Source organism: Puntigrus tetrazona, chromosome 12 (genome assembly GCF_018831695.1).
Source record: "Puntigrus tetrazona isolate hp1 chromosome 12, ASM1883169v1, whole genome shotgun sequence".
Lineage (NCBI taxonomy): Eukaryota > Metazoa > Chordata > Actinopteri > Cypriniformes > Cyprinidae > Puntigrus > Puntigrus tetrazona.
Genome location: NC_056710.1, coordinates 4,807,526 through 4,829,118, shown reverse-complemented (window position 1 = coordinate 4,829,118; position 21,593 = coordinate 4,807,526). Strand labels below are relative to the sequence as shown.

The following is a 21,593-nucleotide window of genomic DNA, read 5'->3' as shown; positions in this document are numbered from 1 at the left end:
TTGTTTTTTCTTCACACAGTAAATAATCACAAGGAATACAAAACCTGAGGTAAAGCACCTCTATAGAAACAGACAGGAGGGGAGACTAAGGATTTGGGGAGAGAAAGAGAAGATTCAAGAAGTAGTGTAATGGAATAATGTTCATTAACTTCTCAGGCAAACTAGACTTACAAAATTAGACTTGCAAAATTAGGCATACAACATTTTTAGGACGTCATGACAAACAGTATAGAGATGTCACTGCTCTTTGTATGTAGGTATTTATTTATTTAAATTCAGAAAAGGGCTGACCTTGTGAAATATTAATCTTACTTTGGCCACAAAGTACTTGTCTTTTCATCATACAAATTCAAAGGTCAGAGTTCACCAACCATGAAGTTTTACACAATGTAATATAAAAAACATATATGCATTTTATGTAGATTCTATTAATCGAAATGAATAACTAATTACAAAATTATGTGAAATAATCATAATATTATCATAGTCCTGATTGGCATGGATTATTCAGCAAATGATAAACTGGTTACAAATATCTATTTAACAAGCAGGTTTATTACAGCTTATAAAGCTTATATAAAGCTATTAAAAATGTTTATTGAAAAAAAAAAAAACATGATAAACATGAGATAACATGAGATCAGAAAAATATGGCCTTTGCAGCAAATTTAAATTAAAAACAACAAAAAAAACCTTAAATAAATACTTCTTAAACAACACTGTTAAACAAAAAAAGTTATTTAAAATAAATATTAATGTTTTCAGTCACTTTATTTTAAGGTCTAAGGTCACTTTATTTTAACGACTTTTGCTTCAATAAACTCCTAATTCCTTTAAGTTTAGGTATTGGGAAGGATTAAGGATGTAGATTATGGCCATGAAAAATTTCTACTTTATATTAGTAATAAACAGCTAATATGTTAATAATGCTAATAAGCAACTAGTTAACTGGTCCCTACAATCGAAGTGTTGCCATGTTTTCCTTACTATTCTAGAGTGGTGTGAGTAGCTCAAAACTTAAAAAGCATCAACCATGAAAGGCTTACAGCTTTGACTTCAGATCAAGCAATGATCTTACTGTAGAGAGGCGCGGAAGGTTCAGAGACATATCTATCAGTGGAGTGTTCTCTCTCAGGGCCGACAGAGGCTTTCTGCAGTTCTGTGTGGCTCATATAACGTTAAAGGCCGTGAAATTGAGGAACACACACTAGACGGCTTGCTGCCCTGAGAGCTCACGGAGACACGAGCTCGTAAGATGACACATCAGCTACTGCGCCACCGCACCAACTATTGCACAGCTTTCAGTGGCCCCTAGAGAGCTCTGTGTGAGGGCAACCAGCAGCTATCTCAGCTTGACCGCTGTGCTGGTGTTCAAGAGAAATGCAATTGCAGCAGTGAGAGGAAGGCAGCAAAACAACCTAGATGAAAGCAATTTGCATTTCAAAAAGCCATATGTCTGGGACCTGATGTAAAGCAAAGGAAACTATCATCTTGTCACAGTTGCTTTTATTCAACTACTCTCCATCTTGCCACTTCTAGTCTTGCATGCTAGATGTGACACCCCGCCTGCCCCTCCCCATCAGTTTGACAGACAGCTCTGAAAAATTCTTAACATCAAACACATCGTACCTTTTGATCGTTTCCAGCATGGACCAGCCTCCGTTCCAGGGCTTGGTTGACTTCCTGATGCAGTTGAGGCTGGCCATACTGTGCCACTTCCGATCTTCTAATTTCCGGTAGAATGCATTAGCCAGCATCAACACACTATCATAAAGGTACAAATTGGACACCTGAAATCAAAAAGAAAAAAAATATAGTCATGTATTAAAATATTTTTTTAAAAGCCAAAATAATGTTTTTTATTTAGCTGAAACTGTCGAAAATTCACATAAAATACTTAATAATCAATTATTTAATTATAATAAATACTTTAATAAAAGTGAATTTGCATTACAAGTCTTGAATATCAATGTTGTATTCATAGAATTACAACATAAATTCTGGAAATTATGTGAAAACCTAAAAGAATTTGAAATATAACATATAAATAGTCAATTTTTGTCATTTTGATTCGTCTGCCCATTAAGCACTAGTATGTTAAACCTGCAACAGGTTTTTCAGGGAGGCGTCAGTCAAATAGATTTTTTTTTTCATGTACAAGATGTTTCTGGATCAACATCCCTGTTGATCCTGGATCAACATTTCAGTTAACCAATTAGAACTGAGGGATAACCTACAAGAAATGTCAGTTTTAGACTTTCAATCAGGGTTAGGCGCTTCTACTTAATAATAAGCTATGATTACCCTCTCATTTTAGGAATAGATTACGGGCAGAGTTAGGTTTAGGTGTAAGTCTATATTTTTGGATGACAATTTTGATCCAGGATCAACAAAAGATGTTTGTGAAATTATATTTTTACATTTTTTTTAGATTTTTTTTTAATCAAAAATAAATATGCAAGACATCATTTGTCTAAAATGATATACATATTCAGAAATGACCTTCAAAATGTAATTCAAGTTATGAGCTGTACGCTCCAACGATGTATCCAGCACACTGTCTGCTGAATGTGCATCAGGAAGTGTCATCTGTCCATGACCCACCGGATTCAAATCAAACTTTCATGGCTATTTCTAATCCAAGTATGACATTTGCTGAGTGTTACAACCTGCTAGGTGTCAGTTATCATTCCAGCTGATGTATAAAACATAGTACCTGTCCCTACTACACAGACAACTGCTTCCTGATCACTGAATGACGGGCACGCTAGTTGAGCTGACAGGTCCATACAGGAAGACATTTGTCACACTTTAGTGGAACTGACCATCAGCTAAAGCACGTTGGTGGTATTAGCAAAAGCTATGTGGGTGACTCGAGTGATTGCTTGTTTCTTGAGTGACAGGGAAAGGCACACAAAAGTGGATGCTTGTGTTGACAGTGCAGATTTTCAGACGAAAAGCTGACAGGTTTGTCACTGCTGTGAACTAGTGGTTTGCTTGTCAAGGTGATTAAACATCAAAGAACATTTAACCTCATTTTTATGAATAATTGAGGCGTAAGCCCCCAGAGGATGTGCAAAGCTCAGCCATCTGTCCCCTACTATGAAACTAGTGTTCATGCGGGTTCAAGCAGATTTGTGGACGTCACAGCAAAACACTTGGGCACAATAACTAGATTTGTGGATAACTGTATAATAAAAGGTAATCGCAAATTGAAATTAAATCTAGGTTTCAATTGTTACGAAAACACAAATAAAATAGATTTCAGACCAAAAGGACTTTCCATTGACTTAGTTATGTTGGATTAAAAAGTAGTTCAGATAGATAACCATGCTATGTCTGGTGATGCTGACTGCTAGATCTTTAACCTAGTTAAGAAGTTTGGTAAGGAGTCTAGGGAAATCAGCATAACTAGTATCCAAAACCTAACTTTTGCACAACTTAGACCAGAAAGGCTGGTCATTTATAGCTAAACCAAAAATTCCCTGACTTCCAAACCACCTACCCTATACCTAACTTAAGTGTCAACAAAAACAGATTTGAAAGAAAAAATGCATTTGCTCTAATATCTACATGTAATATACAAATATACTGCTGTACCATTTATCTACTAAGCAAGTTTACTACATCCAAAACAACATATGAAGCAGGTAATGTGATGGCATTTGTTTTCAAATGCACTAAAAGTGTTCGAGATCATAAGAATAAAAATAGTAATGTACAATCAACAGCATGAAAATAAGTCTTTAGTAATGGATAATCTAATTAATTTTTGATTTATAAATTGGTAACAAAGGATGTTAACTGGATAGGCATCTTTCTGGAGTTTTGTAAGTAGAGCCACCAATAAAGTATTATGACTTTAATGTAGTCTCCTGCTGAATTAATGTGTGATTAAATGCATGATTACTAAATAATACATCCTTCTTTAGAAATAAACACAAGCGTGAACCTTAAATTATAAAGATATTTTGAGAGCGAGAGAGAGAAAGAGAGAATATAATACCAATGATCTTTTTATGAGTAAATTGACAGCAACCCTTTTATTGAAAATAATGGTCTTGCCAGCAGTGTTGGTAAACAGGTATTATTAGGCACTTTTGGTATCTGTTTAGATGCATGCAGTGAATTTTAATGTTTTGAGAGTGAGAACAGATTGGCATTAGATTACTCAACTGACATGCATTGTTATTATCATCAGTCTCAAGGTACATCAATGGTAAATTGAATAATTTTACCTTTTTTACTGTGTTTTTACTAAATAAATGCAGCCTTGGTGATCATACGTTGGACTGTAATATGCGTTTAATAAATAGTAGCATCACAGAGAATGCATAAAAATACATTTCCACACTAACACTTTTACCTAAAACCAAAAAAAAAAAAAAAAAAAAGATAAAACCTCACATAAAAATGAATAAAGCAGCTGAGAGTCTGTGTCCCTATGTCTCTAAAAGGTGGTTATATCCATATATCTCTAGAGGTTGGTTTGAGACTGCATATGGATTTGATCTTCTATAAAGTATCATAAACCTTATGATGATGATGATGATGATGATGCCGTTTCTATTGTTTCTATGGTTACTGACCTCCAGCGACTGCAGGTAGCCCTCCTGAGGGTCACAGAGCAATGAGGAGATGCGGTGGTTGTTCCTCATACAGCTCACACTGCTGTCCTTCCACAGAGGGAAAATCTGCCTGACGACCGTCATCCTTCCCAAGGAACTGTGGGCTAGCTCCATAATCTCAGTATCACTGATCTCCTAAACTCACACAGAAACAAAATACAATCATACTTCTTTATAAAACAGTTAAATCACATGCTAATATAGAGCGATGTCACATGCCATCTGTGCAATATTGCTCACGCTGGAGAATAATCTACGTTGTTATAAATAACAATGAAGTGGTACTCTAATGCTTTTAATTAGGGAACACATAACATGCTAACACAAAACTCTGTGAAAAACTAGATCAAAACTCAAATATGCTTCACATGTGAAATGCTATTGGTCTTTTAAAAGGCCAGAGGACATTGAGGAAAGGTACTCAGAGAAGAATATGAAACAATCAATATACAAGCAATTTTGAAGCAGTATTGGGAAGGCTTGGGCTGGGTGTAGCTGTGTATTAGTACAGCAAATTGGGTTATTTAAAAATACTGTTAGAACAATTAAAGCGATAGAAATGGTTTTCAATAAGAGAACAAATTCATGGAAAAAAATTTAGATTCAACATCTCTCCTTTAACATCTTCTGAGTGTAGAAATTTGAGACAAAGGTATTGTTTGAGAAGAATTCACAACATTATACATAATAGTTAACAATGTTGTACACTTCAACTCAGAGGCAGTACCACAAAACTGTTATACTAAAGAAAATATCAGAAATACAGGCAGGGTTGACCAACAACAAAAATATTAGCAGTAGAAACAAACTGACAAAATGTGAAATTGTATGAGCAAAAAATGATAATAATTAAAAAAATATTACTGTAGAATTCTTGTAATAAGTTACAGCGGCAGATAGCAAATTTTCCATGGGACAATATAGTATTGTTTGTCCTGTTTTAGCTTTTGCATTTACAGTGATCACTGCAAAGTCAAGATGGCAGATACTGTGTAAATAAATTAGGCTAAACAGCTCTGTTGCTAAAATATTTATCATCAAGATGTTGTTCAGCCATTATTTATAGTCCAGCCTGAAAACTTTCTACAGGTACACTCTAAAAATTCTGGGTTATTTAGTTTTTACTCAAATTCTGGGTTCAGCATGGGCCATTTTATTGGGTTATTTTTAAATATTTTTACCCAGGTGCTGAGTAGTTTTTCTTATTATTAGTTTTTACCCAAATTCTGGGTTCAGCTTGTTGTATCAATTTATCCTGTAATTTATTTATTTATAAAAGGGTATTATTTACCTAGATGCTGGGCAGTTTACATATACACATTATGAAACCCTCACATACCTACCCAGCGCTGGATCAGTGTAACCTAACGTTGGGTAAACTGGGCCAAGCTGGTTAAAACTGGATTTGTCAGCAGTCTTTTTGTGTTCTGTTCCGAGAGAAAACTTACTGATTGGAAATTTTAATTATCACTGTATAAATAGGAAAATGTCTGTGTAGATGGAATTGGGTGAGAGATAACACTATATTTCCTGCAAAAGAAGAAAAAGTTAGCACAAAAAGAGACCTTAAAATCTAACATCCTTTTCCCATTCCAATGTATGTCCTCTTATATTCCCCCTGTGACTCTTGGTTCAAAGGATATAAGTTTACGCTAAAAGCCTACTAGTGTTCTCCCTGCACTGATGGGTTTTGCGATGCTCCTTGTAATTGCACAGTCTGCTGTTTCAAACATCTGGGGAAAAAGCAGTACCTTCTGCAAACAAGTTCTCACTCCCAACTAGTCATATATAGATGTTTGGTCATGTTTTAGCACACCGGATACCCCTTGTGATTTTTCTTGATGCAGGGAACCCCGCTGCTTTCAACAGCATCCTTATTTATAACCATTGCGTATGCACAAAATAGGGCTAAAAAGATGCGCACGCCACTTCCTACACAAAAGGTGGGATTTACCTTTGTTTGAAATTGAACATTTGCGAACTCTGAATCATGTGTACAAACTGTTTCCTGGAGGGATATAAATAAATTAAGTAGAAAAAAATAGATTTTGAGCTCCGTTTTCATGTCGATATACAGTACACATTTACATTAAATATTAAACTCTGACATTATATAAAATTATTACACAGAAGTTAAATCAAAATTATATGAAATTATATATATGGGAAATTATATATATGGGATATGGGTTTTGGCAATAAAATTGAATGTATGGCACAACTGGCATTTATAGTCCATATTTCATATTTCCTTAATATCTTATACCTTCAATGATGTTAAACAGTATCACATGGCTGGGAATATGCATGGAAATGCAGATGAGGTTATGCATAATAAAACTAGGTGTTGTAAGCTCCATATTTGTTTATTATGGGATGGAGTCGGGTGGATTTGCACGTAGACACAATCTTCCCCTAACTAGGATTTATAAAGGGATTTTTGGTTTTGGTTGAGTTTTGTGCATACGAAAATCTAGCTTTTGAGAGTGTGTACACTTTTAATATGAAATATGGCTTTTAGTATGAAATTTTATAAATGAGGCCCCAGTTCTTTTCAATAATCAAGGGAATCCAGTCAGACCGAATGGGGTTGAATTGAGTCAGCACGCGTACGCCTCTCTTTCAGAGGTAAAATCTATGAATTGCAAATGACCTTGAACTTGCGAGCAAATGAATGGTTTCAGCTGTCTGCTTGTTAACGACTCCTAATTAATACCATTAACACATAAAATATGCCCAATCATCATAATTTACAGCAGCGAGCTGCAAGAAAAGCTTACATTTTCAAAAACCTGTAATACTCAATAAAAAGTGCGTACGTCTGCTCAGACCCTGATGTGACACTAAGCACTTTTCCACTCCAATGACGGCTTTTATAAATACTAGCATTGGGGTGTATTTAAGCTTATGCATACTCTACAATCACATCCGTGCGTACGCACCTTTTATAAATGAGGCCCCAGGTGTAAATGTCCTCCAAAATGCATTTAAGACAGATATAAACCTGATCGCAAACCACTTCAGGAGGTGGTCTGGGCCGCATTTCAGACAAAACTGGACAAGTGAAAATGCATCTGGTTGTTGAAACCACGTTTGTCACTCCAGAAATGTAAAAATAATAAACATGTGAGACGAGTGAATGAGCATCTCTTCAGCAAGCCGATGCGCAAACTGCCACGAAAGAAACTGAAAGACGCAGACGGTCAATGCATAATTATCTATATTAAAGATAGTGAGACAAACTTATCTTTCCAGTGCTCATGCCGTGCGCTCTCCTATTGCATTCTTTGATCTTGAAATCAAGTCTTTGATCTGATGCTTTCCTGTAGCTCAAATAGTAGAGTGTGGCGCGAGCAATGCAAAGATCATGGGTTTGATTACCAGGAAAAGAGCGGATAAAATGTAAAACTGTAACTTGAATGCAATGTAAGTCACTTTGGATAAAAGCGTTTGCTAAATGTGTAAATTAAATTAAATATAGCATGGGAATTTGAGATTGGATTTATATCCATTTTGTGACGACACATTTATGTGGCCATAATGGAATGGAAAGGTTTTAACTCAGATAGATATCCGATCAATGAAAATGCATGAAATGACCAGGTGGAAACAAGTTCTTTAACTCAAAAGGAAACAATAAAAACACAAATGACAGAGACCTATCACGAGAGTACTTTTTTACGCAAACAAAAAAGCAACACGCATTTATTGAACAATTTGTCTCCTCTGGTTCAGCGTAGGGGCCATTTTGGACAATATCAGAGTGATGAATTATAATGTGCTATTCGTTATTTTTTTTTTTCTGTACAAAAAGCATTCTCAAAAAGTATTTCATCAATAATATATAAATTATGTTCAGAAGAGGAACGGAGAATGGCATGGAGGTAAGTGATTAATGATGAGATTTTCCTTTAATAGGCAAAGGGGATTATATCTGCATTTATACTGCAGTTATTGATGACTATTTATTTATTTATTTCATAAATAAGCAAAAACTAAGTTATTAAGGCATTAACTAGCATATCATTAAAACACCATATTCAGTGCAAAATTTACTACTGTTCAGCTAATGAGGAAAACTACGTCCCCTTTAGACAGATACATGTTCGTTTTTTAGGAAGACCACGATAGATTTTGTTCTTGGCTCAAACAAAAATAGAAAAAACACTTCATGTACTGTATGATTTCTGAGATGTGATCGACGCACATATTTTCTTAGAATAGCTCTGTTTTCTCTTTTTAAGGTCAACTAGTATAATTGCAAAGCAATAGAAGATACTATTTATAAGGAAATTAATCATTTGAAGTTTTAGTCTCAAGCTGTTTGTCAGATGAGTGGCAATGGAGAAGAAGTAGACAATACTACCTAGTGTCTCCTATACAAATTCAATCACATCTATGCATTGTGTAGTCAGCAGGAGGAGATGGTAATATTTAACAGCAACATGTGGTGCTTCACAGCATGTTTAACTGGAAAGCTTCATCCTTCACAATTAACTTAAACAAAATCTGGGCCTTCCACAACTCACAGATTGACTTACTGAAATTTCAATCACATTTGATCGATTAAACACCATCTGCTTTTGTGTAATTTGCTTTAAAGATGAATCAAAGATGGTTGTCGGATGTTTATGTGCTGGCTATCATGGCTACAATACGTGGGGAGAATTGCTGTGTTACAAGCCTCTGTTTATGTCATTACGGACATAGCATTTTAAACCGGCGTTTCCTCAGTAGGCTGAATAAAATTGCATCATTTCATCATCATTATTATGCAGATTTGATCCACCACCATTTCTAAGGCATACTAACCTCTTCCTACAATATTTTGTAAGTTTGCCTTTATGTCTAGGCATTTGCCTTTAGGTCCGTTATTCATGATATTGCTTTAATGACTATATAATGATTATACAATTAACTATATCCTACAATAAACAAACACCTTAATTTACTTCAGATTCATGAAAACATGATAGCATTCATTAAATAAATACAAATCTGACGTACTGATGCCATGTTACTGAGGATTACTGCTTTTTGACAATCACAAAAATACACACTCTAAAATGGATATATTATTTTAATAAAACTGTTATAATGTAGTTTTCTCTTACCATACATGACAAAATTTTGCTTACCTCAACAAATTTAATGAATGGCTATGCTCTTTTATGTTGTCGTGTCACCTGGACAACAGCATTTTTTGAGATTTAATAAGTTGAAACAGTTTTATGTCTCAATTTTGGAACTTTAAAAATAGTTGATGACTGTTTTATGTTTAATATATATTTTTATGTTAATTAATCATATATGTGTCTATTTGTTAATGAGGGATAGGTGGACTGGTGTTTGTTTGTTTGTTTGCTTGTTTACTGATTTTCATGGTGTTATTTGGTTAATAATGCCATGTTTAAGATGATACATTTTAGGCATCTTTGCTATTCCTTAAGCTCTGCGAGATAATAGAACACAATCATGAATTATGAGTAAATTGAGTACATAAAAAATACATAAAAATGAGTTTAGTACTGTAATCATGACAAATATTCAAATTAAATATGGGGAACTAAATATGTATACAAAGCTTTGTCTATTCAATTTATTTAAATGCTCGTTGTTCTTACATTTTCTTGACACTTTCTCAAGACAGGGATTTTTTATTAAAATGGGCCATGATGTTTGTTTCATTTCAGCAGGAAGTACTTTTATTAGGTACAATAAAATAACTTGATCACATACAGTGCAGAGGGGCCATTTTTGACACTTTTTTTTTCTTTTACATCATTTTATATGATTCCCAGTGAATTATGCTGTTACGTACTCCTTCTAGGATCACATATGGATTACTTTTTCTGCTTTTGTGGGATCAAGACTAGTGACAATTTTATTTTTATTTTTTTGTGTAGCTATGGATTATTGGGATTTATCCAATACCACTTCACTAATTTATGGATTGACTCGTTCTATGTTTATTGCTTATATAATGCACAATGATATGGAAAAGTTTATTTTTCTTATTTTCCTTTCCTTTTGTCTTGTTAAGCTGTTGAGAGGTGTCAAGTACTAACAAGTATTAAGCCTGCCAGAACCCAGTAAGAGTAAAACTTGCATCTGTTGAAACTGTTACAACCTACTCAGAACCAACTGTAGAGATTGGGAATTGTTTCATGCAAATTTAGTTTGACACAGATTTTTGTGGGTGCTTGATTTGCATAATTCCCACTGAATGTTTGCATATTGTAGTCAATTTCAGGCTGCCACAAGCAGAAATAATCTATCACTGCATGCAAACACAAATGACATAAAAAATTAAGCCTGAAAGAGAGTGCAATTAATAGAAGAAAGCAGATGAGCATAAATAAGATTTTTACTTACCTCATTCACAAACACCCAGTGACTGTCTTTAGAGGCCAGGTTAGTTTCCACAGCCTATAGAGACACAAATATAAAATAAATCAATGTAAGCTTTTTGTGGCAGGAGTAAATTAGATGCCTGACATTAAAGAGACGGCTTGAATAAAGATGAGAGACAAAAGTATCTATATCTGCTGGATGTACATAATAAGCAATACCAGACCTAGTATCTAGTAACGCTTCATCTTTAAAATAAAAAAAAATATATTTAGTCGATCTATTAGTTGGCAGTGTATACTCATACTGTAAACCACCTTCAGTTTGTACTATCTCTGTCATACCCATATCATTAAACAAATATGTGTCCCCATAAACACCCCCTGTCCCACCACACACACACCGCACACCTAACACACACAGAGATAGGACAAAAAAAATTCCCAAAAGTTGCTTTCATCTTCTTAATAACCCGAAGAGAACCTATTACGGGATGTTCATGAATGGCTTATTTAATTATTTGATATTAATTAAACATTTAGTGCTTTAATGTTTAATTCATCATACCAACAAACTGCAGAATAGCATGACTTAATTTAGTGTGATACAACATTTATCAATGTGTTATACTCATAAAAGCTAACTTTAGATAAATGCTGTCGTTAGACCGTTTTATGTCAGGGGGTTAGGAGGACAAACTGTTATTAAACTCTGAAGACTATCAATATAGCACTGCTTTGCAATGACTGTAATTATCCAATTAAAATGTTGCACTGCTTTTTGTCTTGTAGAGCATATGAATATACACTAATGTTTTGACGGCGTTTATGTAAAGCATTGTGCTTCTTCCAATGCAGGCTGTTCTGTTGCTTCAATCTGACTTTAAAATGCAGACAGCTGTCTTGTCTTTATCACATTCTTTCTTTGTGTATTTAGCATGTATGACAGGACAGAATATATTACTTTCAATTAAAGTCGCCATGAAACAGGCAGCCTGTCAAATATCATCTTCAGCTAAGAAACAAAGTGACGCCAGGTAGAGAGTGTTTATCAACAAAGTACGTTCATTGTCTTTAGCATGGTTTAGCGCTTTCTGAAAGCATAATGAATTTAAGGAAAAATTCGGGCAAAATATGCAAAACCATGTAGACTTAAAGTGCAATGTGCGCAACACGACAATATAGCAAAACTAAATTTAAGCTGTAAAATAATGAAACAGAAAATTTTGATGCGTGATGATCTGGGATTACCCGGGATTTAAAGTGATTATAAAACATTATTATACATATTGCATCATAAATTGGAAGTTTCAATTCTAACAGACGAGTCAGAGACAAGAAGATCCATTATTAAAAGGCATGGTCAAGACAGGCAGGGTCGAACATCAGCAAAGAGATATGCAGAGGGCAAGACACAAGAATAATCCTAGTGCAAGCGTGGGTCTGTGATCAGCATACGATATCAAAAGGGTGAGACAGGAGGGGTAATCCAATGACAAGCAAGAGTCCAGGTACAATACAAAGATAATACAAAACAGACAAACAGTGGTAAACACTAAGTAATACTCGGCAGTTAGATCAGTGATCGAATAGTGTTTGAAACTGTAAAGGGTCAACTTTTATTTGTATGCACTGACTATCAACAAAACGTGATTTTATAAAATTAAGAAACAAACATGGCACCCTTTCTACCTTCTCATCTTAAACAGGAGCACTTTACAAAATGAACAGAAACTAATAGAAAAATATATATATATATTGAAATGACAACAAAATAAAAAAACAAAAAAAAAAAAAACTTATAATTATAATCTGCAAAGATGTTTTCTTTCTAAAGGTACATCTATGAGGAGATGCAGAGCCAGGAAATTCTTCTTTGCGACATGGACTAATGATTAGTAAATATTAGTATTATTAATAATTGATTCAAAAATATCTCTATTGTTTTCAGCCAACACATTCATCGTAATTATTATTATTACGTGTATTTGAATGAAGAACTCTCTCTCTCTGCTGCGGGACACTGAACACAGTCAAGCCGCTTTCAGTTGCTGAGTCTTGTGTTGTTTCCAGTAGTGCCGCAAGGCAATTTTTTCATCAGTAATTGATGGATTAAATGCAGGGTCCTAAGTTGAAAAAGTATCTATGCGTTAAGCTTTGTGAGAGCAGAGCAGACGGGGCTGTTCGCAAATCTCTCTATATCAAATGTAGATGTGCAGTAAGCATGCTTACAATAGAATATTTTTCATATGCACACTATAGATCGATCAGTGTTTTTCATTGTCGCTTGAGGATGGGGATCCGCCAAAATGAGGTAACGGTTTGGATTTCTGAGGTGTTGGTCCGGCCCAAATGAAGCCCTCTTTGCCATTACACTGTTATGCAGCCTTAGATGCCTCTCAATATTTAGTTTTAGAATGTACCTTCGTACACAATCCCTGCCTGAGAAGTTTTTGGCTTTAGTATGTTTTAGCAAGTTGCTAGCATTTATTAACATTTTAGTGTGTTGCCAGGTGTGTTTAGCATATTCGTAGTCATTGTTAACTAGCTAAAGGTATGATTTCACATCCTCAGAGGTATTGTTAGCACGTTGTTAGAATGCGTCAGCATGTTGCTTTACCATGTTCTGGGTCATTGTTAGCATGTTGTTAACATTCTAGCATGTTGCTAGGCATAGCTATAATGCTGCTAACATGAGTGGATGCTGCTAACAGTGTGCTAGAATTTGCGTGTTTGCTGTAGTCGTGTTTTAGTACATTCTTAATATAGTAAACATGCTTAACATACTTACTTTACTATGAGGCCACAGGAGAGGATTTATGAATGGCGCTGAAGTGAGAAACTTATGCTGGTACAGTATAGGTCTTGTGACAGTTACAACTACTATTGTAGCTGTCTAAATTGTATTCACACTACCTGTATTCATATACATATTTTAGGGAGATGTGGACAAGTCATAAATATCATAAAGATGTCTCTTTGATTTTAAACTTTAATGGAATCAACTTTAGGGATCTTATCTATGCACTTGCAACAGCTTGAAACACTCAAAAGAGAAAGGAAAATTTGAAATTGCATCGCATGACACCTTTAAGTAATAGTTAAAATAATAAACGTATAAAATGTTTATATGATATAAGCATGAAGGTGAGTATTACTCTATAGAAGCACTTAAAACAACAGTGTAGTATAGCGCAAATATTTTTAAATAAGTTTCTTCAAAATAATATATTCACTATAGTATTCCCTTTAACTAGGACATTCCTAATTTATGTAACATTTATATACTAATACTACATTATAAAAACTAGTCGGTCAATCTGATTTGCAAAAACATTAGCATTATTTTCATGTCATCTTAATGTACACTAATCCACAATGATGCCTAAGGTCTTGTTTAAAGACTAGAGAAAATGTGATCTTTTGGCCACCACTATTCTCTCCATGTCCTTCAATTTCTGTTCATTACAGGGTGACATAATGAGCCTGACCTTCTGCTCAAATGTCAAGCAAGTATTAAAAATGCATTTGACAGTGAAATATGGAGGAGGACTTCCATGTTTTAGTTTAATTAAAAAAAAAAAAAAAAAAACAGGACTAGGACTATTAATCTAATGTAAAACAAGCCCTCTGATCCATTTTGAGTGACAATGTGACAATAGACAGGACGTAAAACTTGTGCAGACATTTGGAATTATTAATAAAACTTTGACAATCTGAACAACCCAATATCACATTTAGTTTATTATTTTAATTTGATTTGCTTTACTAGTGTATGAGAACAATATTTGAGAAAAAAAATCGACAATAGGTTTTGTTTCAGCATTTTGGTCAATTTAAGCTTAAACACTTGAGCTGTTGAGCTATCTACCTCAAAAAAGGCTTTTTATTGGGATGCATTTCTGTTGACAACATACAAGCTAAATACTTTGCTGATGCTTCCAGTGTTTCTGAAAAGGCCACTGGAGGATTGTTGCAACATCAATAAAACAAAACAGCTTTTTTTTCACTTTCCCTACAAGGGCAAATGAATGCATTGAAACTAAATTAACTGTTTTGAATGAAACTACTTTGACTACACAAAAACAGTATTCTTTCAGGTTTCAGAACCCGTGACACACATAGACAGCTTCTAGCTTATTTGACAATGTCCTGGACTTGCAGTAGACTGCGATATAAGCTTGAATCCGATAATATTTTTCCTATTTTTAAAACAGTCATGAACCAAACCTACCATCTCTGAAACTTTTATTAGCAGTTTGTCAGTATTTCAACATTTATTATATTATACTATACTGTATTATACTATACTGTACTATATTATTTAGTTATTTATTATTCTATACTATGCTATACTATGCTATGCTATACTATACTGTGAGTAATTATGCAAGTTGACAAAGTAAGAAATTCATACTTGTACTAGTTTTCAAATAATGCTCTCTGGTAAAAGTAAAAGGTCATGACATAGTATTGTGCAAAGAAGTAGTAATAGTCTGCCTCTGTACTCATAAAAAGGGTAGGAAACTGCAATTAATTTTATTTAAATGTACATTTTTGCAATTTTGAGGCATAGGGGGATGGTTTATTATACCTTTAAAAATCAGGTTCTCTATAGACAAAATCAATGTAAGATTCACTTGCAAAAATACACTGCCATAGCTATGCTGTACAAGTCCTTAGTGTAACACGATTGAAAGAAAGTGTGTTGGATGGTAAGACTTCTAGACATCCTTACACATTTATATGGTGATTTTACACCCCCGTAGGCTCCTTCAAACACTCTTCAGACCAACAAAGTCTTTTTGAGTTCAACAAGCTACCCGACACCTCTTCAGTTTCTGAAGGTCCTTTATTCTTCTAGCTAGATGGAGGTTTGTAGGGTTTAAATTATTTCTATTATGTATCATTAAATGTGAAGCATGTAAAGCTTGAGGTTGTGTATTGCAATATACATATAGACATCTTCACAGTAACATGTGAAGCACTCTTGAAATACACACAAAGACACACACAAACAACAATTTCCGTGTTTTATGGGTACATTTCTTAGACATAATACCGAACAGACTGTATTATCTACTCCCTTACCCTAAACCTACCCTTCAACCACATCTCCACAAGGTCAGGAATGACCAGTATTACTATCCTTTAGGGACATTTGGTCTACACAAGGAATCCAGGTACACACAAACACACATCCACATTCACTTATCATTGTCATCACCTCACAGATTTACATTTCAACAGAATTATGATGAAATGATCAAAAACCATATCAATTATAAATGTGTAAAGTGTTTTAGCAATATTTCGCTTCCACAGATCTAGAAAGGCAATAGTGAAAATGGTGCCAACATTTCTTGGCCCTGTCATTTAAACATAAATATCCAATCTGTGATATTTTGTCATCCATTAATCATATAGCTCATTCTATCTTTGTTTTCTGTCACTGTGGAATTAACGCTTGTAAGCCTATCCCTCCCTCAGACACCTGCATGCTTTGTGGTGTATTGTGTTTTATAGAAGGGACAATGAAGGTGGTCAGGAGTGACAGCAATGAAATTATATGTTTATGATAAGCCTGCTGTTTGTGTTTGAGAAGGGAAAAATCATACCCATAGCTGGACGTCAATGATTCCTACGGCACAAATCAAGATAATGCACACATGCATATAAACAGAAAGCCCTTCACCTCTAGATGTCATTCACACACCATACTGTGGAGTCCAATACTAGACAGCCTTTTTCAGACCCTAACCATTGTGGGAACAAACAATGAAATTGAAACAAAGAACATTGCTAACATAGGCCCATTCTAATGAATCTCTGTGCGCGTGTAGGATGTAAAGCTCTGTCTGTCTATATATATCCTGTAACAAAACTGGTATGGTATTTTTTGAACAAATGTCTTGTAAATAAAGAAATGGCAAGTGAAAGATAATATTTTTATTTCTAAACTGTATATACCTTGCAAATTCTTAACATTTTTTCCCTTAAAATTTTATTTTTTCAATGAAAAAAAGGTTTTTATCCTTTTATCCTTCATCCCTTCCATAAATGGTAACTTGGAAATGTAAACATTTATTTATCACAAATGTACACCTCGAGTCTAGCAACCCGGTACAGTACCTTTATTTTTTAAAGTTAGGTATCAACTGTCTTAGTATTCCTCAATCTATTTATTATAAACAATAGTAAAATATAACAGAAAGCCTGTTTTCCGTTTTCATTTTTTAAGTGTATAGGGTTGCTAGAGACTAGAGGTGTGAAAATTGTTTTTTTTTTTTTTTCTGCGCAACTATATTTAGAAACCTGCATGGTCTCATTGCATAAATGTACCTGGTGGCTTTTATTTAGCTAGACGTGAAATACATACCAATATGTACATATTACTGCAGTTAAAAAAAATGTCTACTGAGTGGCACTAAAATATGAGTTCAATATGTGAATCCTGGCACACTTTTAATATGTTGCTTCAGGAATTCAAATATCTGTGGACTGTCACTAAAAGTTAATGCTTTATCGTGTTGGAAATAGCCTATGCCCTACACCAAACCCAACTCTAAACCTACCTGATACTGTCAACAAATGCAAACTGATATAAAAATGCACTTATTTGTGTAACTGTCCCATTTCAGCTTCCTTATGTGCAGATTTTATCTACTTTGTTGAACTGAAGTTACCTGGGATTAAAACTGGAGCTCCTTGCTTCTCAAGTACACCTCTGTACTGCGTGAGCTACCAAACAAACCAACTGTCTATGAAAAGCCATAGAAATTAAGCTGGATGTGTGCGATGCTAACATTTAGAAGCAGCAGTTTTCAAATCTACCAGCATATTAATATTGTTTTGAAGTCATAATAGTGTCATAATAGTGACCCCAGGCATGTTTATGCTATAAGACCAGGTAGATATTTAGATTTGATAGCTCAATACGAGCAATGCATCTTTTTCCCTCAAGGTGCCACTGTTTGATACACAAATATGACGTGATGTTTGACTCATAATTACTGCAGGCGTAAAACAAAGGAATATAATCAGCAAAACAAAAAACAAGGACAGTTTTGAATTACTTTACTGCAGAGCAATTGCTATACATAATGAAAGTGTCACTGCCATTTTATGTTGTATGTGGTGAATAAGCAGTGAGTGTTCAAAAAATTGAACACGAAATCATTCAAAACAGTTGTTTTGAGAATATTGTTGGGATCATCAATATGAGCCAGATGTTGAAAGTATGTCTGACCATGGCAGTGATGGTAAAATCATCTGCTCAAACTGAACCCTTTTAAGTTTCAAAAGGGAAATATGCTTTATTTTAATCTTCTGCAATTGTTATCAAGATACATTTTTGCTATCGCAGCAGTTAGAGATCCATCGGTGCTGGATATATGGGTCACAATATGATTGATGATTGGCGAAACATTTATGCATTTAAGGGTTAAGACATAAATAGCTCTGATAAGGATAAGTGTGAATGCATCTTCTAAAAATGTTCCACTGATGCTTTGCCACAACTTCTGGATTGGGTTTGGATGAGCAGAGTTCCCTGGAGTAATCACTTTTGGTTTATGGCTTCTAGTAATCAACTTTTCTCTGTCTGCAATAACACGCAGTTATCTTAAGGACTGTCATTCCATACAGGAATAAACTTATACAACTGAATTTAGAATGATATTTTGTGATATACCTGTGGCTTATCTTTCCAAAACAAGCTTATTTCCACTCCATCTATAAGAGATTTATTGGGTTGTCGCAATCCATTATTTTCCCCTTCCAACACTTAATGCATGCTCCGCTGTGGATGGCGTTCAAAAGAGGGCAAGGATAGGACGGACTCCCCCTGGAATCCCTTCAAGTTTTGATTGGAAAGTTACCAGCCATGGCATTTTATAAACAACAAAACAGATCTTATGGAAGGGGATGCCTAAAATGCAAAAGAGAAGAGAAACAACACAGGAGAGTGAGTTAACACTCAATAAATTGGCGCTCACTGAACAGCCACAACTGATGCATTAAAACGATTGCCAAGAAGTGAACAGTGGGAGGGGGAAAAACAAAACAAAAAAAAAAAACAAAGAGAGAGATTACAAATGAGAAACTGGAAGAGAGATAGGGACTGACCTCAATTACAGTATGCAGATAGAAGAGTGTTCATCCAGGTATAAGCCATCATTCTTGGATGGCAACAGAATAATTCACATTGATAAAAATTCTCTTCCGAAGTGTACAGAGAGCACATTTGTGTATGAATTGGTTTGTAGGACATAGATTCATCATCATCATCACGTTGTATCTGACAGCTGAAGGACTCACGATGGTTCATATCACCGTGGAGACCTCCATTAAGCTACTGGAGAGAATTATTAGCGATAAGGATGCTATGAATTATCTAAAAGGACAGGCTTTTGTGTCCATAAATAGAGATTTCCACTAAAAATCTTGTTTAACGAGGGGCTAGAAACAGTGGCTTCCTTATTTGATATCACTGTCCAGAAAAGACCTCTTGTTGTAGGGATCAATAATTTGTAACCCCTGGCAAAATGCAATAACTAATCACAAATCACAGCTAATCAGAAATAAAATTAAAACATTATACACATAAATATGTGTGGCCATGGAAACATGTTAAACCATTTTACTTTATGTGATTAGGGAATAAGAGCATATCCTTCCTTACGCATCCAACCAGAGAAAATGTTTTTTTTTTGGGGTGTAAAATATGAGGAAATGCAGTGTACACTCTGGTGCTTTCTTGACCAAAGACATTCTAAAAATGTGTTATCTCATGCAGCACAAAAACAGTACAGCTGTAGAAAGTGCAAACATGAGAAAATGAGTCTGTACTTGTCTTCCTCTAACATTTTTAAATACTTTGAGTTTTTAATGCTTTAACATCATAGCTTACATAATAAAGAGAATAGCCTATTCTTTTTGCAATACATGGCTTTCATTTAAACTGGTAAAACAGGTTATTTCAATAAATATATTATTGGCATATTGGTGTGTGTACTATATATATATATATATATATATATATATATATATATATATATATATATATATATATATATATATATATATATATACGCTTATTGTCATTAGGCCCATTGTTTCTGTTCTTTCGATATGTAATTGTTGTAAATACTCATTAGTTGAACAGATGTGTCATCAGTGGTGTGCCTATATTGGTTGCGTTACAATAGCTTAAAAAGTAGAAAGTATCAGAGAAATAGCTGTGTAGGTGCTCTGATATCAGTGCTCTGATATATGGCATGGTTGTATTTCTGGCAACCTGAGTTAAATCTCTGCTCTAGGCTTTTTCCCGGTTCAATTCCCATCTCTCTGCTGCTATGGTTTCCTGTATGCCCTCTCATTGTGCTAAATAAAGGTGAAAAAGTATATATATCCACATATATATTACCATTTAAAGTTGGGGTTTTAATGATTTTTATAAGACTGCATTTATTTAATTCAAAATACAGCAAAAACAGTAACATTTTAAAATATTATTACAATAACTATTTTAATGTAATTTGTGATTTCTAGCAGCTGTTTATTCCATCTCCGTCACATGAAGCTTAACAAATCATTCTATTATTCTGACATAGTGCATGGTCAAGAAACATTTTTCTGCTAATATTTTAATGTAACATTAACCACATTTTTTCTGCACCTTTTGGGAAAAGTAATGCTTACTTGCTTAATACAAGTATTACAATTTAATATAAAACAACCTTAATATAAAACAACAAACTTTCAAAAAAGTACTGTAACCTGAAAAAATAGTTGCATTTACTGAGTGTTTGTCAGCTGAAGTGTGTATTTTTTATGTGCTCAAAATGTACAGAATTTATATAACAAGAAGGTAAACCATAAATCCATTTTCTAAACTGTGTTTTAGGCTTGTCCTGAATCACTACGGTACACTGATAAGGTTTACCCGGTAGCTGCAGTTTTAATAAAGAACTGCAGTTTTAAGAAAGAAATTGGTTGCCAGTGTTAGGGGTCAAAATAAAGTTCTGACTGAAAGTTCTGGTTATACTTTCTTACTTTAGACATTCCAAAAGTAACTACATCAACTAACCAGTTTGCCACTACATGTAGAGTATTATTAGCCTGTTAGGTTAGTAGAATAACTTGACAGTAGTAGAATATGTCTGCTGGGGGACCTCAAAATAAAGTGTTTGCAGACATTAAGCAGACAGTCTGCTAATAAAGAATGATAGCTGACATAAAGACGCTATTTATAGTTAGTTAAACATCTAATACTGACCATCAACATCAGGGTTTTACCCAAGCTGTACATTTTAGATGAGAAATACAGCTTCTCCTCAGTGAGCCAGGTCAGTCTGACATCTGACTTTCTGGGTAACATGCAATTGAACTAAGGTGAAGAAAACCCTACAGAAAGCTCACAGATGCTGAGGAATACCAAATGATACTGTGATCTGGCTTTAATGATAGATTAGGGAGCAGCTCAGAGCAGGTTTGGGTCAGACCTGCTGGGAAAGAGGCTAGGGGTGAGCTAATCTTGAATTGCTTATTGCTTGACGGAGCCAACGTGGAAAACAAAACGCGTTTGTGGGCAGTGTTAAGACTCTCTGCAGAG

General features: G+C 34.6%; 1 protein-coding gene across 1 annotated transcript in view; it reads right to left on the bottom strand.

Annotated features, from left to right (window-relative positions):
- Window positions 1-1,535: 1,535 nt before the first annotated feature.
- Window positions 1,536-21,593, bottom strand: part of LOC122355776 (glutamate receptor ionotropic, delta-1-like) — a 125,800-nt gene continuing 105,742 nt past the window's right edge. Inside the window, exons 4-6 of the mRNA XM_043254334.1 lie at window positions 11,004-11,057; window positions 4,590-4,763; window positions 1,536-1,790 (exon numbers count right to left, since the gene is read on the bottom strand). Of these exons, the coding sequence (XP_043110269.1) occupies window positions 1,536-1,790; window positions 4,590-4,763; window positions 11,004-11,057 (483 nt within the window). The remainder of the gene's footprint in view (window positions 1,791-4,589; window positions 4,764-11,003; window positions 11,058-21,593) is intronic.